This window comes from Pantherophis guttatus, chromosome 10 (genome assembly GCF_059756535.1).
Source record: "Pantherophis guttatus breed Tessera chromosome 10, ASM5975653v1, whole genome shotgun sequence".
Lineage (NCBI taxonomy): Eukaryota > Metazoa > Chordata > Lepidosauria > Squamata > Colubridae > Pantherophis > Pantherophis guttatus.
In genome coordinates this window covers 229,417-251,007 of record NC_142072.1, presented here as the reverse complement: position 1 = coordinate 251,007, position 21,591 = coordinate 229,417, and the positions used below count along the sequence as shown (strand labels likewise).

The following is a 21,591-nucleotide window of genomic DNA, read 5'->3' as shown; positions in this document are numbered from 1 at the left end:
GTACAGCTCAGTAACAGCAAGATGGCGTTTATTAAGTAAGTGGGGCTGGGCAGCGAGGAACAGTCTATATATTTAATGTCTAGAAAGGTATCTGTCCGGGCCTCAGTGGGCCATCTCTCCGCTGCGCCTGCCCTCTTCCTGGCCGAGGGTCCGGGGCTAGTGGTGGCTGGCAACGTGTTGCAGGTAGGGCTGCAGCTGGTGGCGGTTCCGGGGGGCGTGCAGCACGGCCTTGAGCGGGACTCTTTCCATGCCGTGTTCGGCCAGCCACTCCTCACTGGGCAGCCAGGGGTTTGGCCCGGGCAGTGGCACAGCCGGTTCAAAGACCTCTGACTGCCCGTGCTGCCAAAGAGAAACAGAGCATTACTGGGGAAGGGGGCCCGGGGAGGTGCTGAGAGAGACCATGGAGCGGCTGAAGTGCTCTGGGCAAGGCCCCATTCAGAGTCAGAGAGGCTGCTGGGGGGGCTTGGGTTCCTGGAAGCGTTTTTGCATCATCTTCCTCTTCTTCAGTCTTGCCAAGATTGATTGGTTTCTACCCACCCACCCCCTCTCCAAGCTAGGGAGGGCTGGGCTGGGCTGGCCTGCTGGGAGGAGAGCACTTTGCCAAGCTTCATGGAAGATGAGAGCTACAAAGGCCACGGATGGGGGTGTGTGCATGAATAAACAATCCAACAAAAGACCCCCTCAGGGTAGTTGTGGTATGTTCCTTTTCTCCGAGGTGGGTGTCCATGCTGAGCCTGGAATGTGCAGATTCTGTGATTGCCTTTGCAGCCTGCTACGACTCCCATAACTCCCTGCAAGCCCACTGGGGGTGGAAAGAGGCCGACTGGTCTCGGGCTAGGACAGCCAGTGGGCCCTCTTGGCTTTGGTGAGGGGCTCCTGAGCTGGACCTGCAAGGATGGGGAGGGGCTGAGCATTCTTCCCCAGAGACGCTGCTCAAGAGGGGTGCGAGCATATGCGAAAAATTGCTGTGGACTTGGGAGACTGAGGCAGCCTCATGGGTGGCCTAGAAGAAAGGAGAGAGCCAACCCCCAGAGCGACAGTACTGGTGTGGAGGGGGGGGGTACTGCAGACCCTCCCATGTCTGACTCAGTCCTCCGAGGCCCCATTCATGCCACCTCAACCATTGCCTACACTCCCTTGTTATGCCACCAATCAGCTCAGGGAGCTCCTTCTATCCTTTGCAGTTTCATGAAATCCAGCCCCCTGCCTAATGTGTGGCCTCCTTTGACCATCCTTGTTACCTGTGTGGTGGGTGAGAGGACCAGGCCTTTGGGGTAGCTCGCCTCCTCCCGGGCACCGGACTCTGGCAAGGAAGCGGCGCTGGCATTGCTCTCCTTCTCCCAGCCGGGGAGGTCTTCTGGGGTGTACTGCCCCAGAAGAATCAGATTCTCAAAGGTGGGGTCTGGCTTCACGTGGTGAGAAGCCTTGTGGTGTCTGGGGCTGCCAGGCCGGCTTCGGTAGTAGGCTGGAATGGGCTCCTGCTGGGCCTGCTCATGGCGCAGCCGGAGGCTCTGGTGGGCCACTCTGTGCCGATTTGCCACCGCCTCGGCCGGGTCCGGGAGGGGATCATAGCCTCCCCCGCTGGGCCCTTCACCCCACACCTTTAGGGGCACCTCCCGGCTGGCTTCGGCAATGCTGAGCTCATCCATCTGGCTAGTGGTGCCCTGGATGCCGTGGGCGCTTTCCTCCCGGCTGTAGAAGTGGTCCTCGTCCATGGCGCTGTAATGTTGCGTTTCCTCCTCAGAAGCCTTGCCATGGCTGGGCAGTGACTCCCGGAGGCTCCTCAAGCAGAACTGATAGTACTGGGTGAGGTCGTAGTTCTGCTTCAGGGGTTGGGTGGAAATATAGGGGTGTTTCAGGGCTGCACTGGGGGTGATGCGCTCGTGAGAGTCCCAGGTCAGCATGCGTTTAATGAGCTCCACCATGCTCCGGAGGTCAAAGTATTCAGCCAGGGCTTCTGTGTCCGGGTAGATCATCTTGTGGACGTTCACTGTCTCCATCTGGTCCAGGGACTTGAGCACGTACTTTCTCCTCTCCACAGACTTCACTTTGGTGTCAGCCAGATACTCCGCCGGGGTTTTCAGCTGCCAGGAGTTCACCACCTCGGGGTGCTGGCTCCTCTTGAAGAAGAGGTGGGCCTTTCGGGCTGCGTTCAGGAGGGTGGGTCTGGGCATGCCTTGGGTCTCGCAGATGTACCGGATCTGGTCATACTCGTTGTTCCCGGGGTAGAGGGGCCAGCCGAGGTGCAGCTCGGCCATCACGCAGCCCAGGGACCACATGTCCAGCTTCTCACAGAATGGCAGCCCCAGCAAGATTTCTGGGGCCCGGTAGAATCGGGACTGGATGTAAGGCTCTTTGACGTAGCGCACTTCATTGAAGATGCTGGCTGATCCAAAATCAATCACCTTGACCCGGAAAGGGTACCTCACTTGGTCTACCAACATGATGTTCTCTGGCTTTAGATCAGCATGGATGATTGACAGCTCTTTCAACTTGGCCAGGGCTCTCAGCACCTGTGTGGTCACTGTGCGGATGTGCCGGACCGGCAATGAGGAGAAGTTGTGCTCTTTCTGGAAGTCGAAGAGGTTTTGCTCCAGGAGCTCAAAGACCAGGTAGAACTTGAGCTCATCGTGGAAGAACTCGTGGAACTGGACGATGTGAGACTCCTCTGAGTCCACCTCGGACATGGTCTGCAGCAGCTTCAGCTCGTTCTTGATGATCCTGCTGCGGTAGGAGTCATTCTTCAGGATTTTTATGGCGACCATCTCTCCAGTGCTCCGTTTCCAGCTCTTCACGACCTCCCCAAATGTGCCCTTCCCCAGAATCTCAAAGACGTCATAGAAATCGGACTCTGACTCGATTGTGACCATTGTCCTGGGCTTGCCCAAGCTCAGAAAGATGGGTGCAAAGTGGCTTCTTGCAAAGAGAGGTCCGGCCGCCGCGGAGCAAAGAGAATCCCAGCCTCCTCCGGAACAGGAGGTGATGCAACAGTCAGCCAGGTTCCAGAGTTGCCAGGTGAAGAAAGTTCTGTTATGGAGGCAGGGAGCCCACTCCCCCTGGGGTCTCCTAACAGCCCCTTTCCTGGGAGGAAGAGCTGCTCCAAGGTAGGAAACCAGCCCAGTGCAGGAACACCTCTGCAGTGCCAGCCAAAGGGTTGCTTTTAGCCAAGGGTGAGTACTGCAAATGGGTGGGTATGAAGAGGCGTTTGCAATATGGAGCGGACGTTCCGTGGTGAGTGGAGGGATGTGGTTCGCTCAGAGGAACCCCTTTCACCCCACACCCCGTCCTTATGTTCAAGGGTGTGCTTTGAGTGAAGGGTCTCTCACATTCCTGGAGTATATGCAACGCTCAATCCTAGATTCTTAACGTGGCATCGTGCTCAGAGGATCTTATCAGTTTGATAATTAATTTAATTTAATTAGGCAGAACTTTATATGGGTACCACACATAATCTTTTAGTGTCCCTGAGGAGAGGACTCCCTCTGTAAAACAAGCTGGCTGTAAATGAACACCACAGCTGCCCGCAAGGTCTCCCTTAAGGCCAATAGGAGGGAAATGGTTGTAGAGAGAAAGCCGTGTAAGGATCTGTCTGCTCTACAAGCCCATCAGCCCTCCAAAAGCACCACCAAACACCCGGGAGGGGCAGAAAGCCCCCTTGTAGTTTATGTTCTTGCCCCCCCTGGTCAATTCTAAAGGCACCTGCAGACCAGATGTTTGCCGGCCCCTCACCAGGAGAAGAAGCCCCAGTAAAGAAGCTTTGTTTGGCCTGAGGCTAGTAAAGCCAACTTGCTGAAGGGCATTGCTCTTGGGACACTATAAAGATTGATTTATGAACGCAGTGCTTTTGCAGATCACTGCACGTGGCCCCAAAGGCCCAAGAAAGAGCATTGGATGAATTCCCAGCTGTTGGCTTTTCTTTCTCTCCTGCAAATCTGCCTCCCAACACCCTATCAAAATGTTGGCTTCCTTCTCTGAGAAGGCACTGGCAGAGATGCCCTCCTGGCATCCAAGATGGAGGAGGACCTGGTTTCTGCTGCTTAGGTGGTGATGGCATTTCCAGCACAGGAATTTGCTTTGGAGTTGGCTCACTTCAGGTCCCCAGCAGCAAGTGACCAGTGCAAGGGCAGAACAAGCCAGGATCTCTGGATGCCGGAACTGACTTTATGAAGTTCCACCTTCAAAGTGATGCAAAAGGGAAGGAAAAGGGAAGGGATTACTGAGTCCTTGGCTACTTTGACTGCTGGGCTGGTTCTGTGCAGAGATGGACAAAAGTGTTGTATCTATGGAGAGCCCAAAGATGAAACATGATGCAAACGTAATGGAATTGGTTCACAGATTAATTTTTATTCAAACCCAGGGTAGAAAACAAGCAGCAGCTGTAGAATGGGCTATCTGAGATAGTGTATCTTCTTTTACATGTTTTAGAAAAGGTCAGTTTATAATTTTGGGAAAGAAGCAGTTATCAGATCTTTTAGTTTTTTTTAAAAAAAAGGCCACTTCAGAAGGCCACGTTGGTTAAACTTAGAATAAAAGATTTCTGTACATTGAGCACATTGAATAATTTTGCCCCATCTGAGAAGAGGGAGAGGCCCCCTAAACTGCCCTTAACTCTCCCAATTTCCCTAGGCCAGTGCCTCCCTTGGTGCCACAGGTGGGCTATTCCCAGGTTATACCTTGGGAGAAGAAGACCACGGGAGGGGAGGGGGTTCTGAAGTGAAAGCAGTGGAAGCAGCCTCCCCTGGGCGGCCCTTTTGTCCCCAGAGGCTCAGCATCCTCCTCCCGCAGGCATGTCTCCCACCAGCTCTCCAGATGAGGGGCAGCATCAGTGTGAGGCATGCCCTGCCCCTGAGTGCTAGACCCTTTTGCGAACACCATGGAACAGCCCCAGCTGCTTCCCCACTCAAAGCTTCTTCCAACCCCCCTCCCAATTCTAAAGCTACAGAATTAGTGTTATCAAAGGAGCTGGGAGTGGGGATGTCTTCTAATGGAAAAAGGCAGGTAAGTCTTTTTTGTGCCCGGGAGGCAGGGGGCAGTGCCCAATGGGCTTACCAGGTCTGCATCCCTTTCTGGGCTGGCTTCCTCTTTTAAGGCACAGCCCCGGAGCAAAGGAGGAGGGCCGTGGTGGAGGGGCAGTTAAAAAGGGAAGCCCATCAGAGAGGCGGCTCTACACCTGTGCCTGCCAGCCGCCCCTCCCCCTGCCAAGGCATGTCTTCCCCTCCTCCCCCTCGCAGTTAGTGCTGGGCCTTACATGGTGTGAGCCAGGCTGGGGAGCACCTTCATTCAGAGAGCCTCCTTTTCCATGGGCTTCCTGGGAGGGGGCCCTCCCTCCTCGGGGCCACTCTCTGCAGAGAAAGCCACAGCAGGCAGCCTGAAGTTGCCCCCCTCCTGGTCCTGCTGATGCTCGGAGATCTCCAGCACCTCTTGGGATCTGGAGCTTAATGCCAGTTTTGGAAACCTGAACTTGCTGGATGACTCCCCTTTAGTGGTTGTTTTCAAAGATGTCCCCCCCGCCTGGGACCTGGGTGCAGTTACAGCCTCGGGGGCCAACTCCCCGTTGCGCTTCTTGAAGCCAGAGAGTGCGATCCTGGGGGGCTTGAATTTGGCAGCCTTGAGGGCTGTGGCAATGGTGGCACCGCAGTGGGCTTCCTCCTTGGCCTCGTCTGCCTTAACCAGTTTGAGGCTCAGCTCTGGGTCAGTCTCAGCCCCCTTAGAGGGAGACAGGAGTTCCACCTGGGGCAGTGGGATCTTCCCCAACTTGCTCGCCCCATCCTGGAGCAGCACCTCCACCCTCTCTCCCTGGAGCTGGGCAGCTCCCTCGGCCTTGGAAAAGCCCAGCTTGGGCACCTTCAGCCTGGAGGAAGCCTCCTCCTCGGCTTCCCCATTGAGTTCGGTGGCCCACTTGGGCCTGGAGAGGGAGACCCCAAAGGGGGGCCTCAGCTTGAGTTTGGCGGCCTTAACCTGGCTCTCCTCTTCTCTCGCCAGGAGCCCAGCAGACCCTTCCTTCTCCTTGGCCCTTCCCAGGGTCAAGAAGCCCCCCTTGGCTTCTGCCTCCTGCCCCACAAGGCCCATGGGAGCCTCCAGCCCCACCCTGGGCAGGAAGAGGCCAAATGTGGGTATCTTCACCCTGTGCCGCTTCCCTGCATCTGAGTGGCCATCTGTCTGCTTCCAGCCCTCCCTGCCTGTGCCTTCCAGATCCAAGAATTCCCTCTGCCACGGGTGGGGGGCCCCCACCTCATATTCAGCATGAGTTTTGAGACTTGGAGCAGAAATTTCCAAGCCAGGGACCTTAAAAACCGATTTCTTCCCCTCTGGCTCTCCCCCACCCACACCCCTCTGGCTTGGACAAATGGTGTTGTCTGCGCCCCACTTGGTGTCTACTGTCCCACATGCAGTGATACCGATTTTGGGCATCTTTAGCATGCCCTCCAGCCCTCCGTCCAAGTCTGTTGCCCCTGCCTCCTTGGCCTCCTCTCCCTTCTCCTGATCCCCAGAGAAGCCAACATCGGGCAAAGCAATCGGGGGCATCCTGAAGGCAGGCGCTGCCTCCTCGACAGGAAGACAGAGGGGCTGGGTATCCAGGCTCAACTCAGCCTCTGGCTTGGAGACGCTGAATGACGGGAGCTTCAGCCTGAATCTGCTCTCCTTGGTGCCCATCCCAGCTTCTGTTTCCAGCAGAGTGGGCACCTTTAGCCAGCCCTCTTTTGCCCCCATTTCAGAGTCCAAGGCATCTGTGCTTCCTCTGAATTTGGGAGGCTTCAACTCCAGTTGGGGGACCCTGGGCAAATCCTCCTCACCCTGCCCATCTCCTGCTGAACCCAAGGCCCCAAATTTAGGCCACTTCACTGAAGGAGTGCCTACTGTGACCTTGGATATCATCCCTCCCCTATCCAAACCCATATCAAGCTCCAGCTCAGGAGCCTTCACTTTTGGGGTGCTGAGTTTCGGCAGCCCCATTGAGGGCATCTTGAATTTTGCCTCTGACTCTTCCAGGCCAAGATCCACCTTGGCTGAAGGCAATTCCCCCTCTGACAGCCAGGTCTTGGGAAATGAAATGTCCACCTTGGGCAGCCGTACCTTGGTGCCCAGGGCACAGGCTTCAGCCACCCCTTCTAGGTCTTTCTCTCCTTCCTTCCCCAGGAACTGCACAGTTGCCTCTGCTTCTTCCTCCTCACCCTTCCCAAGTTTTTCCAGCTCCACCTTTGGCAGCTTGATCTTGGCACCTGTGCCAGGGGCTGCCTGGAGAATGCCCTCTTCTTTACCAGCCATGGGAAAACCAATGTCCAGCTCTAGTGTGGGAGCAGACACCTGGATGGGAGGCGCTCTGGGCCTCTTGAGCTCTCCCTCCTGCTGCTGGAACTCCACCTTGGCTGCATCTCCTGCCAGTTTCTCCACAGTCACCTCCCCTTCAGCTTTGGAACTAGGCACAGCAATCTCCACGGATGGCACCTGAACCCTGAACCCAGGGCTCTCCGGCTCTGGGATCAGCCCTGTTTTGGCTCTGGGGGCAAGCTTAGGCAACTCTACCTGGGGGAGGACTTTCTCATCTAGTTCTGGAGCTAGAAGGTGGACCTTCCTTCTCTCTCCTTGGGCCTTCAGAGAGGAAAGCTTCAGCTGGGGCATCTTCCCAAATGGGCCTTTTGGCTTCTCCTTCGGACTCCCAGGGACCTTCTTGGCTTTGGCCTCCACTTCTCTCCTCATGAGGCCAAAAGAAGCTATCCTGAACTTGGAAGCCTTGGCGTCCTTCTCCAACATCCTGGCCTCCGGCTGCCCTGTCAAGCCCCCCTTGTTGCCTTGTAGCTTTACCCCCTCACTCTCTAGGGCACCCCACTCTTCCTCCTTGCCTTTGCCCCCAAAGCTCGGTAGTGAGAGTTTTGGCCCTTTAAACTGGACACCGAGGAGTTCAGGAGAGGTTCCCTCCCTGTCTCCGTCAGACCATCCTTCCATGCCTTGTGGGCGGCCAATATCCACCTCCACTGTGGGCAACTTCATTCTGCTCTCTGTAGTTTTGCCAAGCCTTTCCTTGGGCACTTCCCCTTCACCCTCAAGGGCTAATTTGTCATCTTCTGCCTCTGCTTCCCATTTTGATTTGGGGAAAGAGATCCCAAACTTTGGCAATTTCAGCTTTGTACCCAAGTCAGCAGCTTCTCTGCCCTCCACTCCAGACACCAAAACTTCTGGGCTCATTTTGCTCCAGACTTTGGGGCCTGAAATGCTGAATTTGGACAGTGCAAATCGAGATATTTTTGCCTTGACCTGACTCTCAGTAGTCAACTCTGGGAGACTTATTGGTGGGATCTCTACATTTGGCAGCTTCATCTTGGCTTCTTCTAGGTCAGTCTTTGGCCCTTCAGCGTCTGATGGCTGTTTCTCAAAGGCAAGGTCCACCTTCGGGAATTTGGCTACCATCCCAGCAAGAGCCGGCCCTTCGATGCTCCTCATCACTGGCTCCAGCTCAGGTTGGCCGACCTCACACTTCGGGAGACTGATTTCTACCTCTAGGTCTTTGCTCAGGGTCTCTAGGGTGACCTCCTGGGCTTTAGGTCCCTGCTTAGAAACGTCTCTTTCACGCTTCGCCAAATCCAGCTCTACCCCAAGTTTCGGCAGCTGAATGTCCAGCGCAGGCACAGTGGCAGATGGAAGGCTCAATGGGGCTGGAGGAGCGGTTATCTCAACTTCTGGCTTCTCAACAAAGATGCCCAGCTCAGGCTTTGGCACCTTAGGAAGTTGCACACCTGGCACCTTCATTGCCAGCAAGGAAACATCCACCTTTGGGAGGCTGACCTTTGTTCCGGGGTCTCCTTCTGGTTTCAGCATTTTGACCTGGACTGGAGGCAGGGAGGGGACTGCCTTGACAGGGAAATCAAATTTTGGGAGGGATATTTGAGGCATTTGAAGGTTAAATCCAGCCCCTTCAGCAGCCTCTTTGGGTTTTGCCCTTCCAGAAGGGGCAGCCAGTTCCCCCATGGCCTTGCAAAGATGCATATCCTGGACTTTGGGGGCAGAGATGTCAAGAGAGGGCACCCTCACCTCAGGGAGCTTCACCTGAGTACCACCTGCCGCTCCAGCTGCCTCTTGGCTCTCCAAAGGCTGCTCCCTCAGGGAAATCTCCAGGCCAGGCAGCTGAATTACGGAGCCCTTTGTCTTGTCTGCCTTGGAGCTCCTCGGAGTCCCCAGGCTGACTTCCACCCGGGGCAGTTTGCCTGCTCCTCCTTCTTGGGCTTTGGAGCCCAGCTGGGGTAGGCTGACCAAGGAGACTCTGCCCGAGATTTCAGGGCTGTCCATGCCCGTCTTCCCCTTGGGAAGCTCTAGATCCACACCAGGAGCTACTATGCCCAGAGAAGGCACTGTCCCTCCTGGTCTCAGCTGGTCCTCCAAAACATTTTTTTGACTTTCTCCCAGGGCAGGAGCCTTCATCAAGGGCAGCTTCAGTTCTGCTTCCTCGTCAGAGATCCCAAACTTGGGGACTTTGATTCTGAACCCCTCCCTTTTAGGGGCAGCCTCTGGGGTACACTCCAACCTGGGCAGGGCCAAATCTACGTCCACCTTGGGAGCTGCCACTTCAGCTGCAGGGAGCTTCAGCCCAGCCTGGAGAAGACCTGGGTGAGTCTCCAGCGCACCGGCGCTTCCTTCGGGCAGGGCAGCCTCCACTTTGGGCCACCCGAAAAGAGATTCTGAGACCGCGAGGCTCTCACCTTTGGGGCTGGCCTCGAGAGACTCATCCTCAGCCCCCATCTTAGGCAGAGCAAACTCTACTTGCGGGGCTTGGAATCCCATTTCCATTTTTGTCCTGGCTTCTTCCTTGGGCTTCTTTGTTTTGGAAAAAGGCATAGTGAATCGGAACATCTTCCCCTCGCCTCCTCCCCTGCCTGCCTCCTTCAATTCCAGACCAGCATGGGGCAGGCCCATGGCAAGGCGGGCCTCAACCGCAACTGCTTCCTTGACCTTGAGGTGGGGGAACTTCAGTCGGTGTCGCTTTGTCTCCAGGGAGGATAACTTCCGCGAAACGCCTGGGCTCGGTTCAGCTACGGCCACCTCTCCAGCACTCCTGGCCTTGCGCAGCTTGGAGAACTTGGGGAAGGAGAACTCCACATCAACCGGGGCCACCTCGGGCTTCCCGGCTGCCAGGTGTGCCTCCGTCTCCTGCAGGCTCTGTGCCACCATCCTCTTCTTCTTCTTCTTCTTCTTTTTCCTTTTCAGAGAGGAGAGACCCTGGATGTTCTGGGGAGAGAATAGAATAGAATAGAATTTTTTATTAGCCAAGTGTGATTGGACACACAAGGAATTTGTCTTAGTGCATATGCTCTCAGTGTACATAAAAGAAAAGCAAGAAGAAGCAAGGGGTTGGTGAGCCTCCCTGGCCAAGAGGCCTGCCTCATTCCCCGAGATCTGAGGGATGCTTCTCCCAGGCAGATCTCAATGGTCTCTGGCAGAATTCCTGCATATAAGGGTTCAGGAGAAAAACAGCCCCATTTCCAGAGCTCCTCTGCCTTTACAATTAACGGGGAGGAGCAGGGGCTTCCGGGCTCTGATTTCTCAAGCCATCAGGCCTGTCCAGGAAAAGTCGGCATCAGGCTCTCTTTAGGCCCTCTCAGCCTTCCCTACAATGCAAGGGGACTCCAGGGACAAAACAGGAGAGGGAAAAGGGCCCAACCAATCTTTCTGAAGAGTTTGTAGGAAGCAGGAAGGTTAGGAAGCAAACAAATGTGCAGGCTGTTGGGAAGAGAAATGAACAAACATCCTGCCTCGAGCTGAGCAGATCGGTCTCATCGCCCTCCAGAAACCCCTCGGGGTGCTTGAAGAGGAACCTGCGAGAGCCGATTCTGATTTAGACCCACTCCGTAAGGGGACAGACAAAGTCACTCCTCCTGGTTCCAGTGGTGGACGGTACAAGTGGGAGGAAAAAGCTGCAGGATTGAATCTGGATTCCATTATAAATGCAGCTTGCATTTTAGATGCAGCCACTGCTGGAATTGCCCTTTAACGGATTTCTTAGTCCTGCAGTAAACTTACTTATCAGAAATATCCCTTCTGGGATGACTGCCTAGGAGACTCCCCGTTCTTGTATCAGCCGAGAAGCCCAACGAAAATCACTTCCCCATTTCTCCTCCAAACTTGTTCTTGGAAAGAGACAGCCTCTGAGGACAGCGGACGGATCTCCCCTTGTGCTCCACCTCAGCTTCGGCTTGGGGCTGTCACCTGCCCTCCCTGGGTGGCTGCTGTGCAGAGGAAGGCAGAGTCTGGGTTCCCGGGGGTAAAACACCCAGCGTCACCTACCAGCTTGGCCATCTTGGCTTTGGGGCCTCTCACTTCAAAGACTGTGGCTCCGGGCTTGCGAGAGACGTCTGCGCTGGGAACCACCCGCTTCAGGCAGAAGGAGATTTTGTACGGTTCGGCACACTTGAGGATCTGCAGGGCGTCTTCATACTTGATGTTGTCAAAGTAAACTCTGGCACTCAGGAGCTGATCCCCTGCAAGTTGCAAGATGGGTGAGGAGGGTATTAAGGAAATTGCGGTAGGCTGGTTCCCAAGATCTCTGGCTACCAGGCAACCCATTCTCCCACAGATGCAGCCTTTGAAGTCATAAGAGCAGAAAGGCCTGAGCGGTCCAAAGCAGCCGGACGAGGCAGTGCCCCCTCTCGTCCTGCCAGGCTTGCTGCTGCCAGTTTCTGCCCCCCTGAGTTGGGCCCTTCTGGATCGACCCATTTTATTGGTTTATAATATGAAATACAAAAGCAAATAGGCAAAATAGGGGAGGGAAAAAGGAAGAGAAAAATAGGAGCTTTGATGTTATGTATGTTGATGGCAGCAAAATCACTTTATGCACAAAATGGAAGGATGCTTTAATGCCCTCGGAGGAACGGCTGCAAAAGCTGGTGAAGTTAGCAGAGGTGGCTAAACTGATGGCTTTGATCAAAGACAAAAACACAAGTACTTTTGTTTCTACTTGGAAACCGCTTCTGGACTTTGTGCTTGAGGTGGAAAAAAATGAAACTTTGATTTTGAGCTATACTGATTAGATAGATCTGTTGTTATAGAAATGGCTAGTTTATACTATTATGCAAAAGTAAAAAAGTTGAGGTTTGGTGTTACTTCTTATTCTACTGCATCAAAGAAAGTCTTTTATTTCTTTTTCCCTTCTTTACACTTTTCCTATACTTTGCTTTTGTATTTTATATTATAAACTAATAAAAAGGATTGATCTGAGTTGGGTCCTTCTGGATCACTCACCTTCCTGGAGACTCAGCACTCGCGCAGCTGGAGAGTCCTTGAGGACATCCTTCACAAAAAGGCCTTCCTTCCCTCCACCGGCCACGCTCAGCCCCCGGGCCCCAGCTCCAGCCTCAGTCTCCACTACCATCTCCAGCAGCTCAGAGGCCTCAATGGTCTTCTGCAGAGGAAAGAAGAATCCATCCATCCATTTGTTGCCTTTGGCTTCCTGGAATGGGAAGTGGGGTGTCTACTAAATTTGCCACATGATAAAAACTGGCTGCTTTGGAGGACTCTCTTTACAAAGCTGCTTGTCAAGCAGGGCAACCTCAAGGAGCTGCAGGAGTGGAGGAGGCAGAGGACAGGAGGGTACACTGGGAAGCGTGTTCAGATGGCAAGTCTGTCTGATAATGGCTGCAAAGCAGAGTCTTCTGCCAAAGCTGGCTTACCTGCCCTGCCAGGTACACCTTGCCAAAGCCACCTAGCAACTTCTGCCTGCAGGGGACTTCAGGTGAAGAGAGGACCCAGGCCCATCCAGAGGCCTCGCTGAGCTTGGCTCCGTTTGCTCAGCTGAGCTGGGGCTTTCTGGGGCTCATGCCTAGTTTCCAAGGCAAGGTGATCCTACAGGCCCCCCTGCCATTCAGAGGTCCCTTCCTGTAGCCATTGAAGCTCTGCAGCCTCCCGCCATGCTCACCTCCATTGCAATGAATTGTGCTGTCATCTTGGGGGAGGGGGTAGCAGAAGGATGTGCCCCTCCACTTCAGGATCTCCTCCCTGGTTCGTGCTTTTCTCAGGAGGGCACCCTTCAGCACCACATGAAGCTTCTCTTGTAGGCCTGGAAGGGGATAGTGTGTCTCAACCCCAGCAGAGATTCTGTAGGCTGCAGAGGTGGGAGCATCAGCCACGTTCCCTGCAAGAGTGCCAAGACATCCTTAGAATCTCCTCTGCCTCCCCCCCCCCCCCGGAACAATGATGTCCGAGCTTCAAGAATCACCCCAAAGTAGTCTTGGCTCTCCCTCCTGCCTCCACCTACACGAGAGACCCCCTTGGAACAAATCCTCTCCTGCACTCCCTCCCACCTGAGGCCTTTCAGAGTGGGCCCAGGACTGCAGCAGACAGCACATCCCTCTGCCCACCCCCCACCCCCCACTAGGAACAGGGAGCAAAAACATGATTGCTGGAGGGGGGGCTAAAACCTCCTCCCCATCAGTTGCAAGTGGGTTGTCATGGAGTAGGTTCATTACCCTCCTGCAGGCACCCATAAGTCCTCCTTGCCCCAGAGCAGTCCAGCCTTGGCATGGCACTCCGCCCCCCCCTCCCCAAAGCTGCCCCTTTTTCCAGGAGGAGGAAAATGTCTCAGACTTTGCTGGGGTGTGTGTGAAGAGCACCCGAAGCCCAGAGGCAAAGGAGCTTCCCTTGGCTCCGGCAGGAAGGCCAGCTGCAAGGAAGCTGAATGCCAGGGAAGGCAGGGCTGCTGCCGTTCCTTCTGCCCCTCCAGGAAGCCTGGCTCCAGCTCCCATCAGTTGGGGCGGAGGGGGGAGCAGATACTGCAGGAGTTGGCCACATTCAGAACCACTGCCCAGTTGCCGTTGGCAGAATTGCTCACTGAATCCAGCCTGTTATGACCTCATCCTTTCCTTGGTAGGCTTTTGCCCCCACTCTCAGTGTGGCCTCGTTCTGTTCTGGTTTTGGACAGGTGGGCAGGCAGAATGAACCCGTTCCAAGATTCTTTGGCTTAGAAAGAATCAACAGAGTTCATGCCTAGGTGGGAGAAGGAGGGAAGCAGGCAGGCGGGGGTGGGGGGCAGGATTGCTGACTTAAAGCAAGGGAGGCATCTTTGGGGAGACAGCAAGTCCAGTTTGGCCAGTATCCGGCAGGGATCCACCTCTGAACCAGTTTTCCAAAAGGGCACTGGTTAAGGGTGCCTTTCCAGGGCTGAGTAAGTCAAAGTGGAGGGCGAGGGGCGTTTTAGGCCAGGACATCAGTTACCATCTGAAAAGTGGATAGAGCTGTTCAGAGATAGCAAACCTGGACCTGGAAGCCTCTCATAAGACTCATTCCAGGTGTACCATATTTTTCGCACTATAAGACGCACTGGACCGTAAGATGCACATTAGCTTTAGAGGAGGAAAACAAGAAAAAAAAATCTGCCTCTGCCTCCCAGCATCCATCCGGTATTCATTTGGCTAGCATTTTTGCAGCAAACAGCCTGGTCAGCTTCAGCACGTTATTGCAGCCCCAGCATGTGGCTCGTCAGGGCTCCGCTCTGTTGCGCCCACCACCAGTCAATTGAATTGAGGAGATGCTGCCACCGGTGGGGAACACTGGAGCCTTCACTGCCAAGCATTTGCTTGGTGGTTGGATTGGCTTCCTGGCATACTGATGATCAGTTGTTCTAGGCGGCAGGGATCACTGCCGCTTATTGCTGCCATCTATTGCTGCCGTTTGCAGCTGTTCATTGCTGTTCACTACCACTGCTCTTCGCTGCCGCCAAATGGCCATTCGGCGGTGGCGATTGGCAGTGGCAGTGGCAATTAGCAGCAAGTGGCAGCGATCCCCGCTGCCTAGAACAGCTGATCGGTAGTATTCCAATCACCAATCGCCGATCCAATCACCAATCATCTGCTTGTCAGCGAAGGCTCCAGCGTTCCCCAGCGGTGGTGAACAGCGGCAGCAGTGACAGGCGGCAGCGGCAAATGCTGCCGCTGCACCAACCCACTCCCCCCCCACCGCAATATTTGCTCTATAAGACACAGAGACATTTCCACCCACTTTTTTTGGGGGGGGGGAACAGTGCATTTTATATTGCAGAAAATACGGTAATTTCTCCTTTCCTTAAGGAGGGGAAGCCAATGGTTGATTCTTTCTCTTTCTCTCTCCCTCCCTCTCTTCATCAAATTTATTTATTTTTCAAATTTATTTGTCACCAATCTCACAGTTCAGGCAACTCTGCAGGATACATCAAGCTGCCTGGCCTGTGGCTGTGGCCTTAGAACGGGCAGCAGCACAAGGCGTGGACCACCACCTCCTGAACTGCTGTGGAGTTGGTGGCTGCAGAGTGGCAGAAAGAAAACCCTCCGTGGGACTTTTGTTTCCTTTCCCGCTGGTCAGCCCTGGGTTGGGGGCTGCTCTGCTTGAAAGCAGGCTACAACACAACACGTTCTCAAGGTCCCTCTGGGTGAACTCGCTGGAGTTCTATCCTGACTGGCTCAAGGTTGGCTCAGCCTTCCATCCTTCCGAGGTCAGAAAAATGAGGACCCAGATTGTTGGGGCAAAATGCTGACATTTGTAAATATGGACTGTAAAGCACTGTGAAGCAGTATATAAGTCTAAGTGCTATCGTTATAGTGCTATTGCTATTCCTTGTGCAAACAATTGATTGGATGGAATTTTGCAATGATTCTGCCATATTTGTACCACACCTGGGCACTTATTTTAGATGTTGTTATTATTTAAGTTTGTATGCCATCGAGAGACATTGGGAAGTATACAAATACTAATAACAATTCTCAGTTATGTTTTAATTTGGAAGCAGCTTGGGGCAGGGAACACATATATGTTAAGACTGCTTGTTATGCCTTTCATCTGGACAGGGTGAGCCCTTGGGAAGGCCACCCCCTCCATTCCCCCGGGGCCTCTGGAAAAGAGAACCAATTTCTGCCCCATGGATGCCTTTGGGATCCCCCCCACCCCTCAGGCATCATCAGCAGTTCCTTTCTTGCCTTCCAGCCCAGTCCTGGTGGGGCCCAAGCTGCTGTTCAGGCAGGGCATTTCATTCCCACACTGGACACTGGGGCCCACGCACCTCCATTCCCCAAAAGGTCAGGGCTCCATGCCAGACATTCCCTGCCCAGGAACACAAAGGGGCGCTGAGTCCCAGCCAGGCCTCTGGCATTGCCAGCATTCCAAGGAGAATTCCTCCACGCCTCTTCAGAGATCACTGTGGATGACAGCCCCAAAGGCTCCTTTCCACAGTGACCATTGAGCAGGAGCAGGGCCCAAAAGCAGCCAGAGCAGCCCCCCTCTTCTGACCAAGCAGAGGGATCAGGGAGCCGGGCTGCTGCCTCTCCCTGCTTGCCTGCCCACTGGGGCAACTCGGGACCAGCCTGGGAGGACAAAGGGGACCTGTAGCAAGAGAGGAAAGGATGTAACATATAGCTAGGAGGGTCTTCAGTCCACTGGCTCTGGACAGGCAATCCCTGGCAGGGCTAGGAACGTAGAAGTTTTTGTGGTCACCAAAAGGCCAAGTAGAAGCCGGAGGGGTTGAATGCCTCGGCCAATTGGGCCAGGCCCAGGAGTGAAATGTAAAATTTGTTACTACCAGTTCTGTGGGCGTGGCTTGGTGATGGGAGGGTAATGTGACTGGGTGGGCGTGGCCCACTTTTTTTTTTTAACTTTTCAAAGCATTTTTTTTTCAATTGCAAAAAAAGGCTTTGAAAAGGCTCTGCCAATCAGGCAACACAGCTGGGATCGTCAGAGCCTTTTCAAAGCATTTTTTAAAAAGAATTTTTTTATTTTTTTAAAAAACAAACAAAACATAAAAACATTATCTTTCCAAACAATTACAGACAGTGTGTCGATCGGTGACATTTTTGTGCTCTTCCATTCTTCAGTTTATCACTAAACATCCCCGCTTGTTTCCATGAAAGTTTTTTCCGCCTAGCTTATTTCAACAACCCATTCATTTCATAATTATCTCCAAATCTTATTCTCCATCCGGTAGCGATGGCGGCGGGTGGTTCGGAGAACCGGTAGCAAAAATCCCTGTGGCCCCCCCTCCACCATGCCCAGCTGAGCTGCACGATCATCAGAGGCTTTTTTTTTTTTTTTACTTTTAAAAGCATTTTTTCTACAACTACTTCTGCTGAAAAAATGCTTTTAAAAGTAAAAAAAAAAAAGCCTCTGATGATCGTGCAGCTCAGCTGGGCATGGTGGAGGGGAGGGCGCAGTGATTTTTGCTACCGGTTCTCCAAACCACCCGCCGTCATCGCTACTGGATCAGGCGATCCAGTCTGAACCGGGAGCATTTCACCCCTGGCCAGGCCTTCCATGGAGCCCAGGAAATAGCTTCCAGCAAGGCTCAGCCAGGCCTGGTGGGAAGCCCCTGGAGGTGAGGGCAGTGCCCTGTGCTTCTTTGGAAGCCAACCCACAGCCGTCAGAGGCCTCTTTCAGCAGGAGTCCAAGTTGCCTCTTTGGCAACAGCACAGTAAATCCCTTACACACATTCAGGGTTGGAAGCCAAGATTCCCCAAGCATGGGCAGCAAAATAAAAGTGGACCCAAGGAAGTCCCAGACTGGGCCTGGTGAAGAACTCCTCAGTCCCTGAGCCAGCCGGAGGGAGATGCTGACATGACTTCAGAAGCTCCCATAGTTTGAGTGGAAGAGGCAGTGAGCAAAAAGAATTGGGGGGCAGTCCCTCCCCCCCTCCGCTCATGGCTGAGCAGCTGGAAGGTTGGGGAGAATGTCAGGCATTCTGTAGTCTCAGCAAAACTCAAGGGGGGGGGGGGCAGAACAAGGGCCGAGGCTGCAGTTCCACCCAGCAGAGACATCCCAAGAAAGTGACTCAGCCTCTTTCCCACAGATGGTCAGCCCAGATCCATTTCAGGCACAGGCGCCACGATCTGGCCTTGCTAGATCACTGTGCCTGTTATGCACTTGTGCTGGACATTAACCTGCCCACCCATCTCATTCACCTGCCCCTTGAGAGCAGCCTTGCCCTGGCCGGGTGGGGAGACCTGGCAAGTGCGAGGAAGAAGCTTGGCTTTGGGAGAGCAGGTCACAAGCCCAGTCAAGCTGAGCTGGGGGAGTGAGCGCAGGAGGGGTTGCCACAGAGCACACTGAGGGTGGGGGGGGCTGTGAAAATCAAGAGCAGAACAAAATGCTAAAATTAGTGTCAACTCAAGAGTCAAGAGGAGCAAAAATGAAATAAAGAAAAGAGAACTTACTCCTTCAGGACAGATTGCCAGAATCAGGGGTTGCCCTCAGAGACTCCGGGCCCATTTCTCTCTCTTTCCTGCTGGCTGTGCTAGGGCATTCAGCTCAAGAGAAAGGAGGCTTCCCAGTTTGCCCACCCACCTCCCGCAGCCCAGCATCCTGTGGCTGATTCTGGGTCCCGATCCTGATAAACCCTTCCAGTTAGATGCCCTCAAATCAGTGTCTCCTCCTCTCTCCTCTCTCCTCAGCAGGCTAAGGGTGGTCCCGTTTTTAGAGGCCTCCTCTTCTCCTTCCTAGGAAAGTTGGTTAGCGGAACAGGCACCATATGTCCTGGAGAGAGACCGCATGAGCAAGTACAAAAGTTGGAGCTGGGTAAGGAGAAGGGAGGATCAGCCCTAGATTCCTGGCTTGAAAGGATCCCTTTTAGGCTGAGCTGTGAAACACAAAGCCCTCGGGCTCCAGGGATGGCTTCCAATGACAGGCCCAGCAATGAGACAAGAGCTGTGGGAAGGGGGAAAGCTGGTCTGAGTCCTTCTGCAAGTCAGGCCCAGGGTGGGAGGAATGAGGCTTTCCCTCTCCCATGCTGGACCCCAAGGATGCTAAAAGCACCTGGGCCCCTCAAAGCCGATTCCAAGGATCAGCTGCAGCCCTCCTGTCCACCTGGTCCCTCCCTCCTTATCTGGATTCTGGTCATCCCCCAAGAGCTCTGCTCTGACCTCCTCCTTTGCCCCCCTGCAGCCTCTGGGCTCTGCTCCCATTCTCCTTCCAAAGGACTTTCCTTTTGAGACCCCTGTCTTGTCCTCTCCTTTTCCTGCCCCCAAACCAGACAGCAAACATCCTGGCAGCTTTATTTCCTGGCCCTGACAGCAGGGCCAGTAGTGCCAAGACCTTTCCTCCCATTGTTTCCTGGATGACCCACCCCCCCAGTACATTCCTGGCACTGGACTGCCCAAGTCCAGGTGGGGGAAGCACTGGCAAGGGCCTTGCCCAGGCAAAGTGGGCTTCCCCGAGATCTCAGCAGCTCTCAGGAAAGGAACTGACTCCCTTCCTGAGTTGGAACACCAATTCTCACTTGCTAAATACAGGAAGAGGAGCTGAGGAGCTTTCCTGGGGTTGCAGAGTTCATGATCCAATCAAACAGGAAAAGCCATCTGCAGTCAGCTAGGAGCTGCTGCCTGGGTTCTGAAGATGCTGCCAGCTCTTCTTGTGTGGGTTGTCCCAAACCACCTGGACCATTTCGCAACTCGAGAAGCAGCTCCTGGGAGATTTGGGAAGCAGAGCCCAGGTACCTACAGGTGAGCAGCCCAGCCAGGAGCAGCTTGACCATCCTATCCTAGCTGGTGCTAGGTACCCTGAGACTGTCACTCCAGCCAGGAGCGCCACCCCCAGTTGGTTTTCTACTCAAGAGCAGGAGGGAAGCTCGCAGGGCAGCTCTGAGACCGCAGCACAGAGCCACCAACGTTGGCTGCCATTTGGTGCTCGTTTGGAGTCTGCAGACCAGAACTGCTGCCCCGAATTAAGTCAAAGATGAAAAAAGGAAACTATCAATCAAAAGTTGAAAAAGCCCAACCAGCGGCTCTGGGGACATTTTGCGAATATGGAAGGAGAAAAAGCGGCCGCTCTGCAAACTCGAGTTGGGCCAAGCTCAGCAAGGTCCCTCGACCCCACCCCCCTCCCCCGATCCCCCGGCACTGGCTTTTCCCGGGCCGCGGGGCATCCAAGATTCTCCTCGTTGATATCCGAGAGGAGAGGGCTGTCGGGCCGACGGAGAGAAAGCTGAGGGCGCGCCTTCTCCTGTGGCCGGGTCGTGAAGAGCGCGGAGGCTCGGAAAAAGCCGGCGAGTTGAGCCTTTCCCCCGGCCAGCAGATGTGCGACGCCCCTTCTCGGCCGCGTCCAGTGAGCCAGGCTGGGAAGGGCCCGAAGGACGCCGAAGCGTCCCTCCCCCTCGCACAAGACCAGCGCAGTTGTGCAGAGCGAGTCGCTCCGGTCTGTCTCGAGAGGAGCCGCCGGTTGGGGAACAGGGCAAGCCGCGAAGCCCCGGCCCCTTCGGACTTACCCGAGCCAGTGCGTGCGCTGCGCTCCGCTCCGCAAAGCTCAACTGCCGCTCTGGCTGAAGCGCTCCGGGCGCGGTCCAGCAGGAAGGGGGCGGCTCTGGCCGACCCTCCATCCCGTGGGCGTCCAAGGCGGCCGCGGCGGGGCCAAGGCAGGGTCTGGGCGGCGTCGACCCGGCTCCGAGGCAGCCCCGCCCAGAGAGACGTTGCGACCGAAGCGCCCTTCCGAGCCTCCCTCCGCCACAGAAGGCCCGTCGAGCGGACGAGGCGGCGCCAGTCACGATCTGCCAAGCGGAAGAAGCGACCAGGCGAGGGAAGGGAACTGAAAAACGTACCCAGGGAAGGTCTGGGCATCCCTCGCTCTCTGCAAAGGACCCTGCCGGAGCTGTCGACGTGCATCTTTGCGGGCAGAACACGGCAGCTTCCTGGAAGGCGTCCACATTCAGAGCATCCGAATACACCTCTTTACCCCGGCAGGAGTTTTGTATTTATTGTATTTTTAATCTGTCTCTTAATTCTGCTTCTGCTTACAGTCATGTCAGGTTCACTTGGAAGAATTGTTTCGTAAGGTGGGGGTGGGGTGGGGGTTAAGCAGGCTGGCCAGCAGGGCCTGCGAACCAACCTGTCACCCACTGAAGAAAGATGACATGTGCCAGCCAGGGATGCTGGGGAAGAGTCTCCAGTTTCCCAGTGGGTGAATCTGGGCCTGGCATCCAAGTGAGGCACCAGCTTTACCTCAGCAGCCTGGGCACAGTGAGAGGCCAAAGGTGGCTGCCAGGAAGAATTTCTGGGCTCTGCACAGGCTTCCACCCCATCTCAGCCACAAGGCTGCGTAGACGCCCTCTTGGCACACCCTCCTCCGATTGGCAGCTGAGCTTCTTCGGAGGGGCAGGACAAATGTGTCCCTCCTGCTCTCTGCTGGATTGGTGCTCCAACCAAGTCACCCAGAAGCCTGCTTGTCGGAAGAACACCATGGGGTCTCAAGAGCTGCCAGGTGGGGTGCATTTTGGAGTGCAGTGGGCCACACAACTTTGGAGAGCAAGATATGTTTGTGGGTGAGGTTATAGCACCGTGATGGCGAACCTATGGCACGGGTGGCACGCGGAGCCATATCTGTGGGCACACGAGCGTTGCCCTAACTCAACTCCAGCGTGCGTGTGTGTGCTAGCCAGCTGATTTGGGGCCTTCTGGGCTGACTGGAGGTCAGGAAACGGGCCATTTCCGGCCTCCAGAGGGCCTCAGGGTGGTGGTGGGGGCGGCAGTTTTCACCCTCTCCAGGCTCCAAGAAAGCCTCTGGAGCCTAGGGATGGCAAAAAATGGGCCTACCGGGCCCACCGGCAACCTTTTTGCCATTGTGTGCCAAAAGCAGGGGGATGTGGGCGGGACATGGGGGGCATTG

At 54.8% G+C, this 21,591-nt stretch overlaps 2 protein-coding genes across 5 annotated transcripts; both read right to left on the bottom strand.

The window, feature by feature from the left end:
- Positions 1-11: 11 nt before the first annotated feature.
- On the bottom strand, positions 12-4,215 carry HIPK4 (homeodomain interacting protein kinase 4). Its single transcript, XM_034438361.2, has 2 exons — positions 1,242-4,215; positions 12-339 (listed from the first exon to the last, which is right to left on the bottom strand). Exons 1-2 carry the CDS (start codon positions 2,868-2,870, stop codon positions 157-159), a joined length of 1,812 nt encoding a protein of 603 aa, XP_034294252.2. The 5' UTR covers positions 2,871-4,215; the 3' UTR covers positions 12-156.
- A 104-nt stretch (positions 4,216-4,319) lies between these two features.
- Positions 4,320-20,478, bottom strand: PRX (periaxin). Of its 4 annotated transcripts, none has more exons than XM_034438358.3 (5): positions 20,198-20,478; positions 12,902-13,042; positions 12,229-12,388; positions 11,275-11,468; positions 4,320-10,218 (listed from the first exon to the last, which is right to left on the bottom strand). In XM_034438358.3, the coding sequence occupies exons 2-5, from the start codon at positions 12,926-12,928 to the stop codon at positions 5,281-5,283; spliced, it is 5,319 nt and encodes a 1,772-aa protein (XP_034294249.2). In that variant the 5' UTR covers positions 12,929-13,042; positions 20,198-20,478; the 3' UTR covers positions 4,320-5,280. The 4 variants fall into 4 exon arrangements, with proteins under 4 accessions (XP_034294249.2, XP_034294248.2, XP_087732274.1 ...); XM_034438357.3 differs by having other exon boundaries at positions 12,902-13,117; positions 20,198-20,353; XM_087876148.1 differs by having other exon boundaries at positions 12,229-12,436; positions 20,198-20,337.
- Positions 20,479-21,591: the final 1,113 nt, after the last annotated feature.

What these genes read in the sequence shown, in the direction of transcription:
- PRX (XM_087876148.1), bottom strand. Translation starts at nt 12,928, where the DNA reads ATGACAGCACAATTCATTGCAATGGAG. An exon ending in CACAATTCATTGCAATGGAG is followed by an intron (nt 12,437 to 12,901) that starts GTGAGCATGGCG and finishes TTCCCATTCCAG; the next exon opens with GAAGCCAAAGGCAACAAATG. An exon ending in AGTGCTGAGTCTCCAGGAAG is followed by an intron (nt 11,469 to 12,228) that starts GTGAGTGATCCA and finishes TGCAACTTGCAG; the next exon opens with GGGATCAGCTCCTGAGTGCC.
- HIPK4 (XM_034438361.2), bottom strand. Translation starts at nt 2,870, where the DNA reads ATGGTCACAATCGAGTCAGAGTCCGATTTCTATGACGTCTTTGAGATT. An exon ending in TCCTCTCACCCACCACACAG is followed by an intron (nt 340 to 1,241) that starts GTAACAAGGATG and finishes TCTCTTTGGCAG; the next exon opens with CACGGGCAGTCAGAGGTCTT.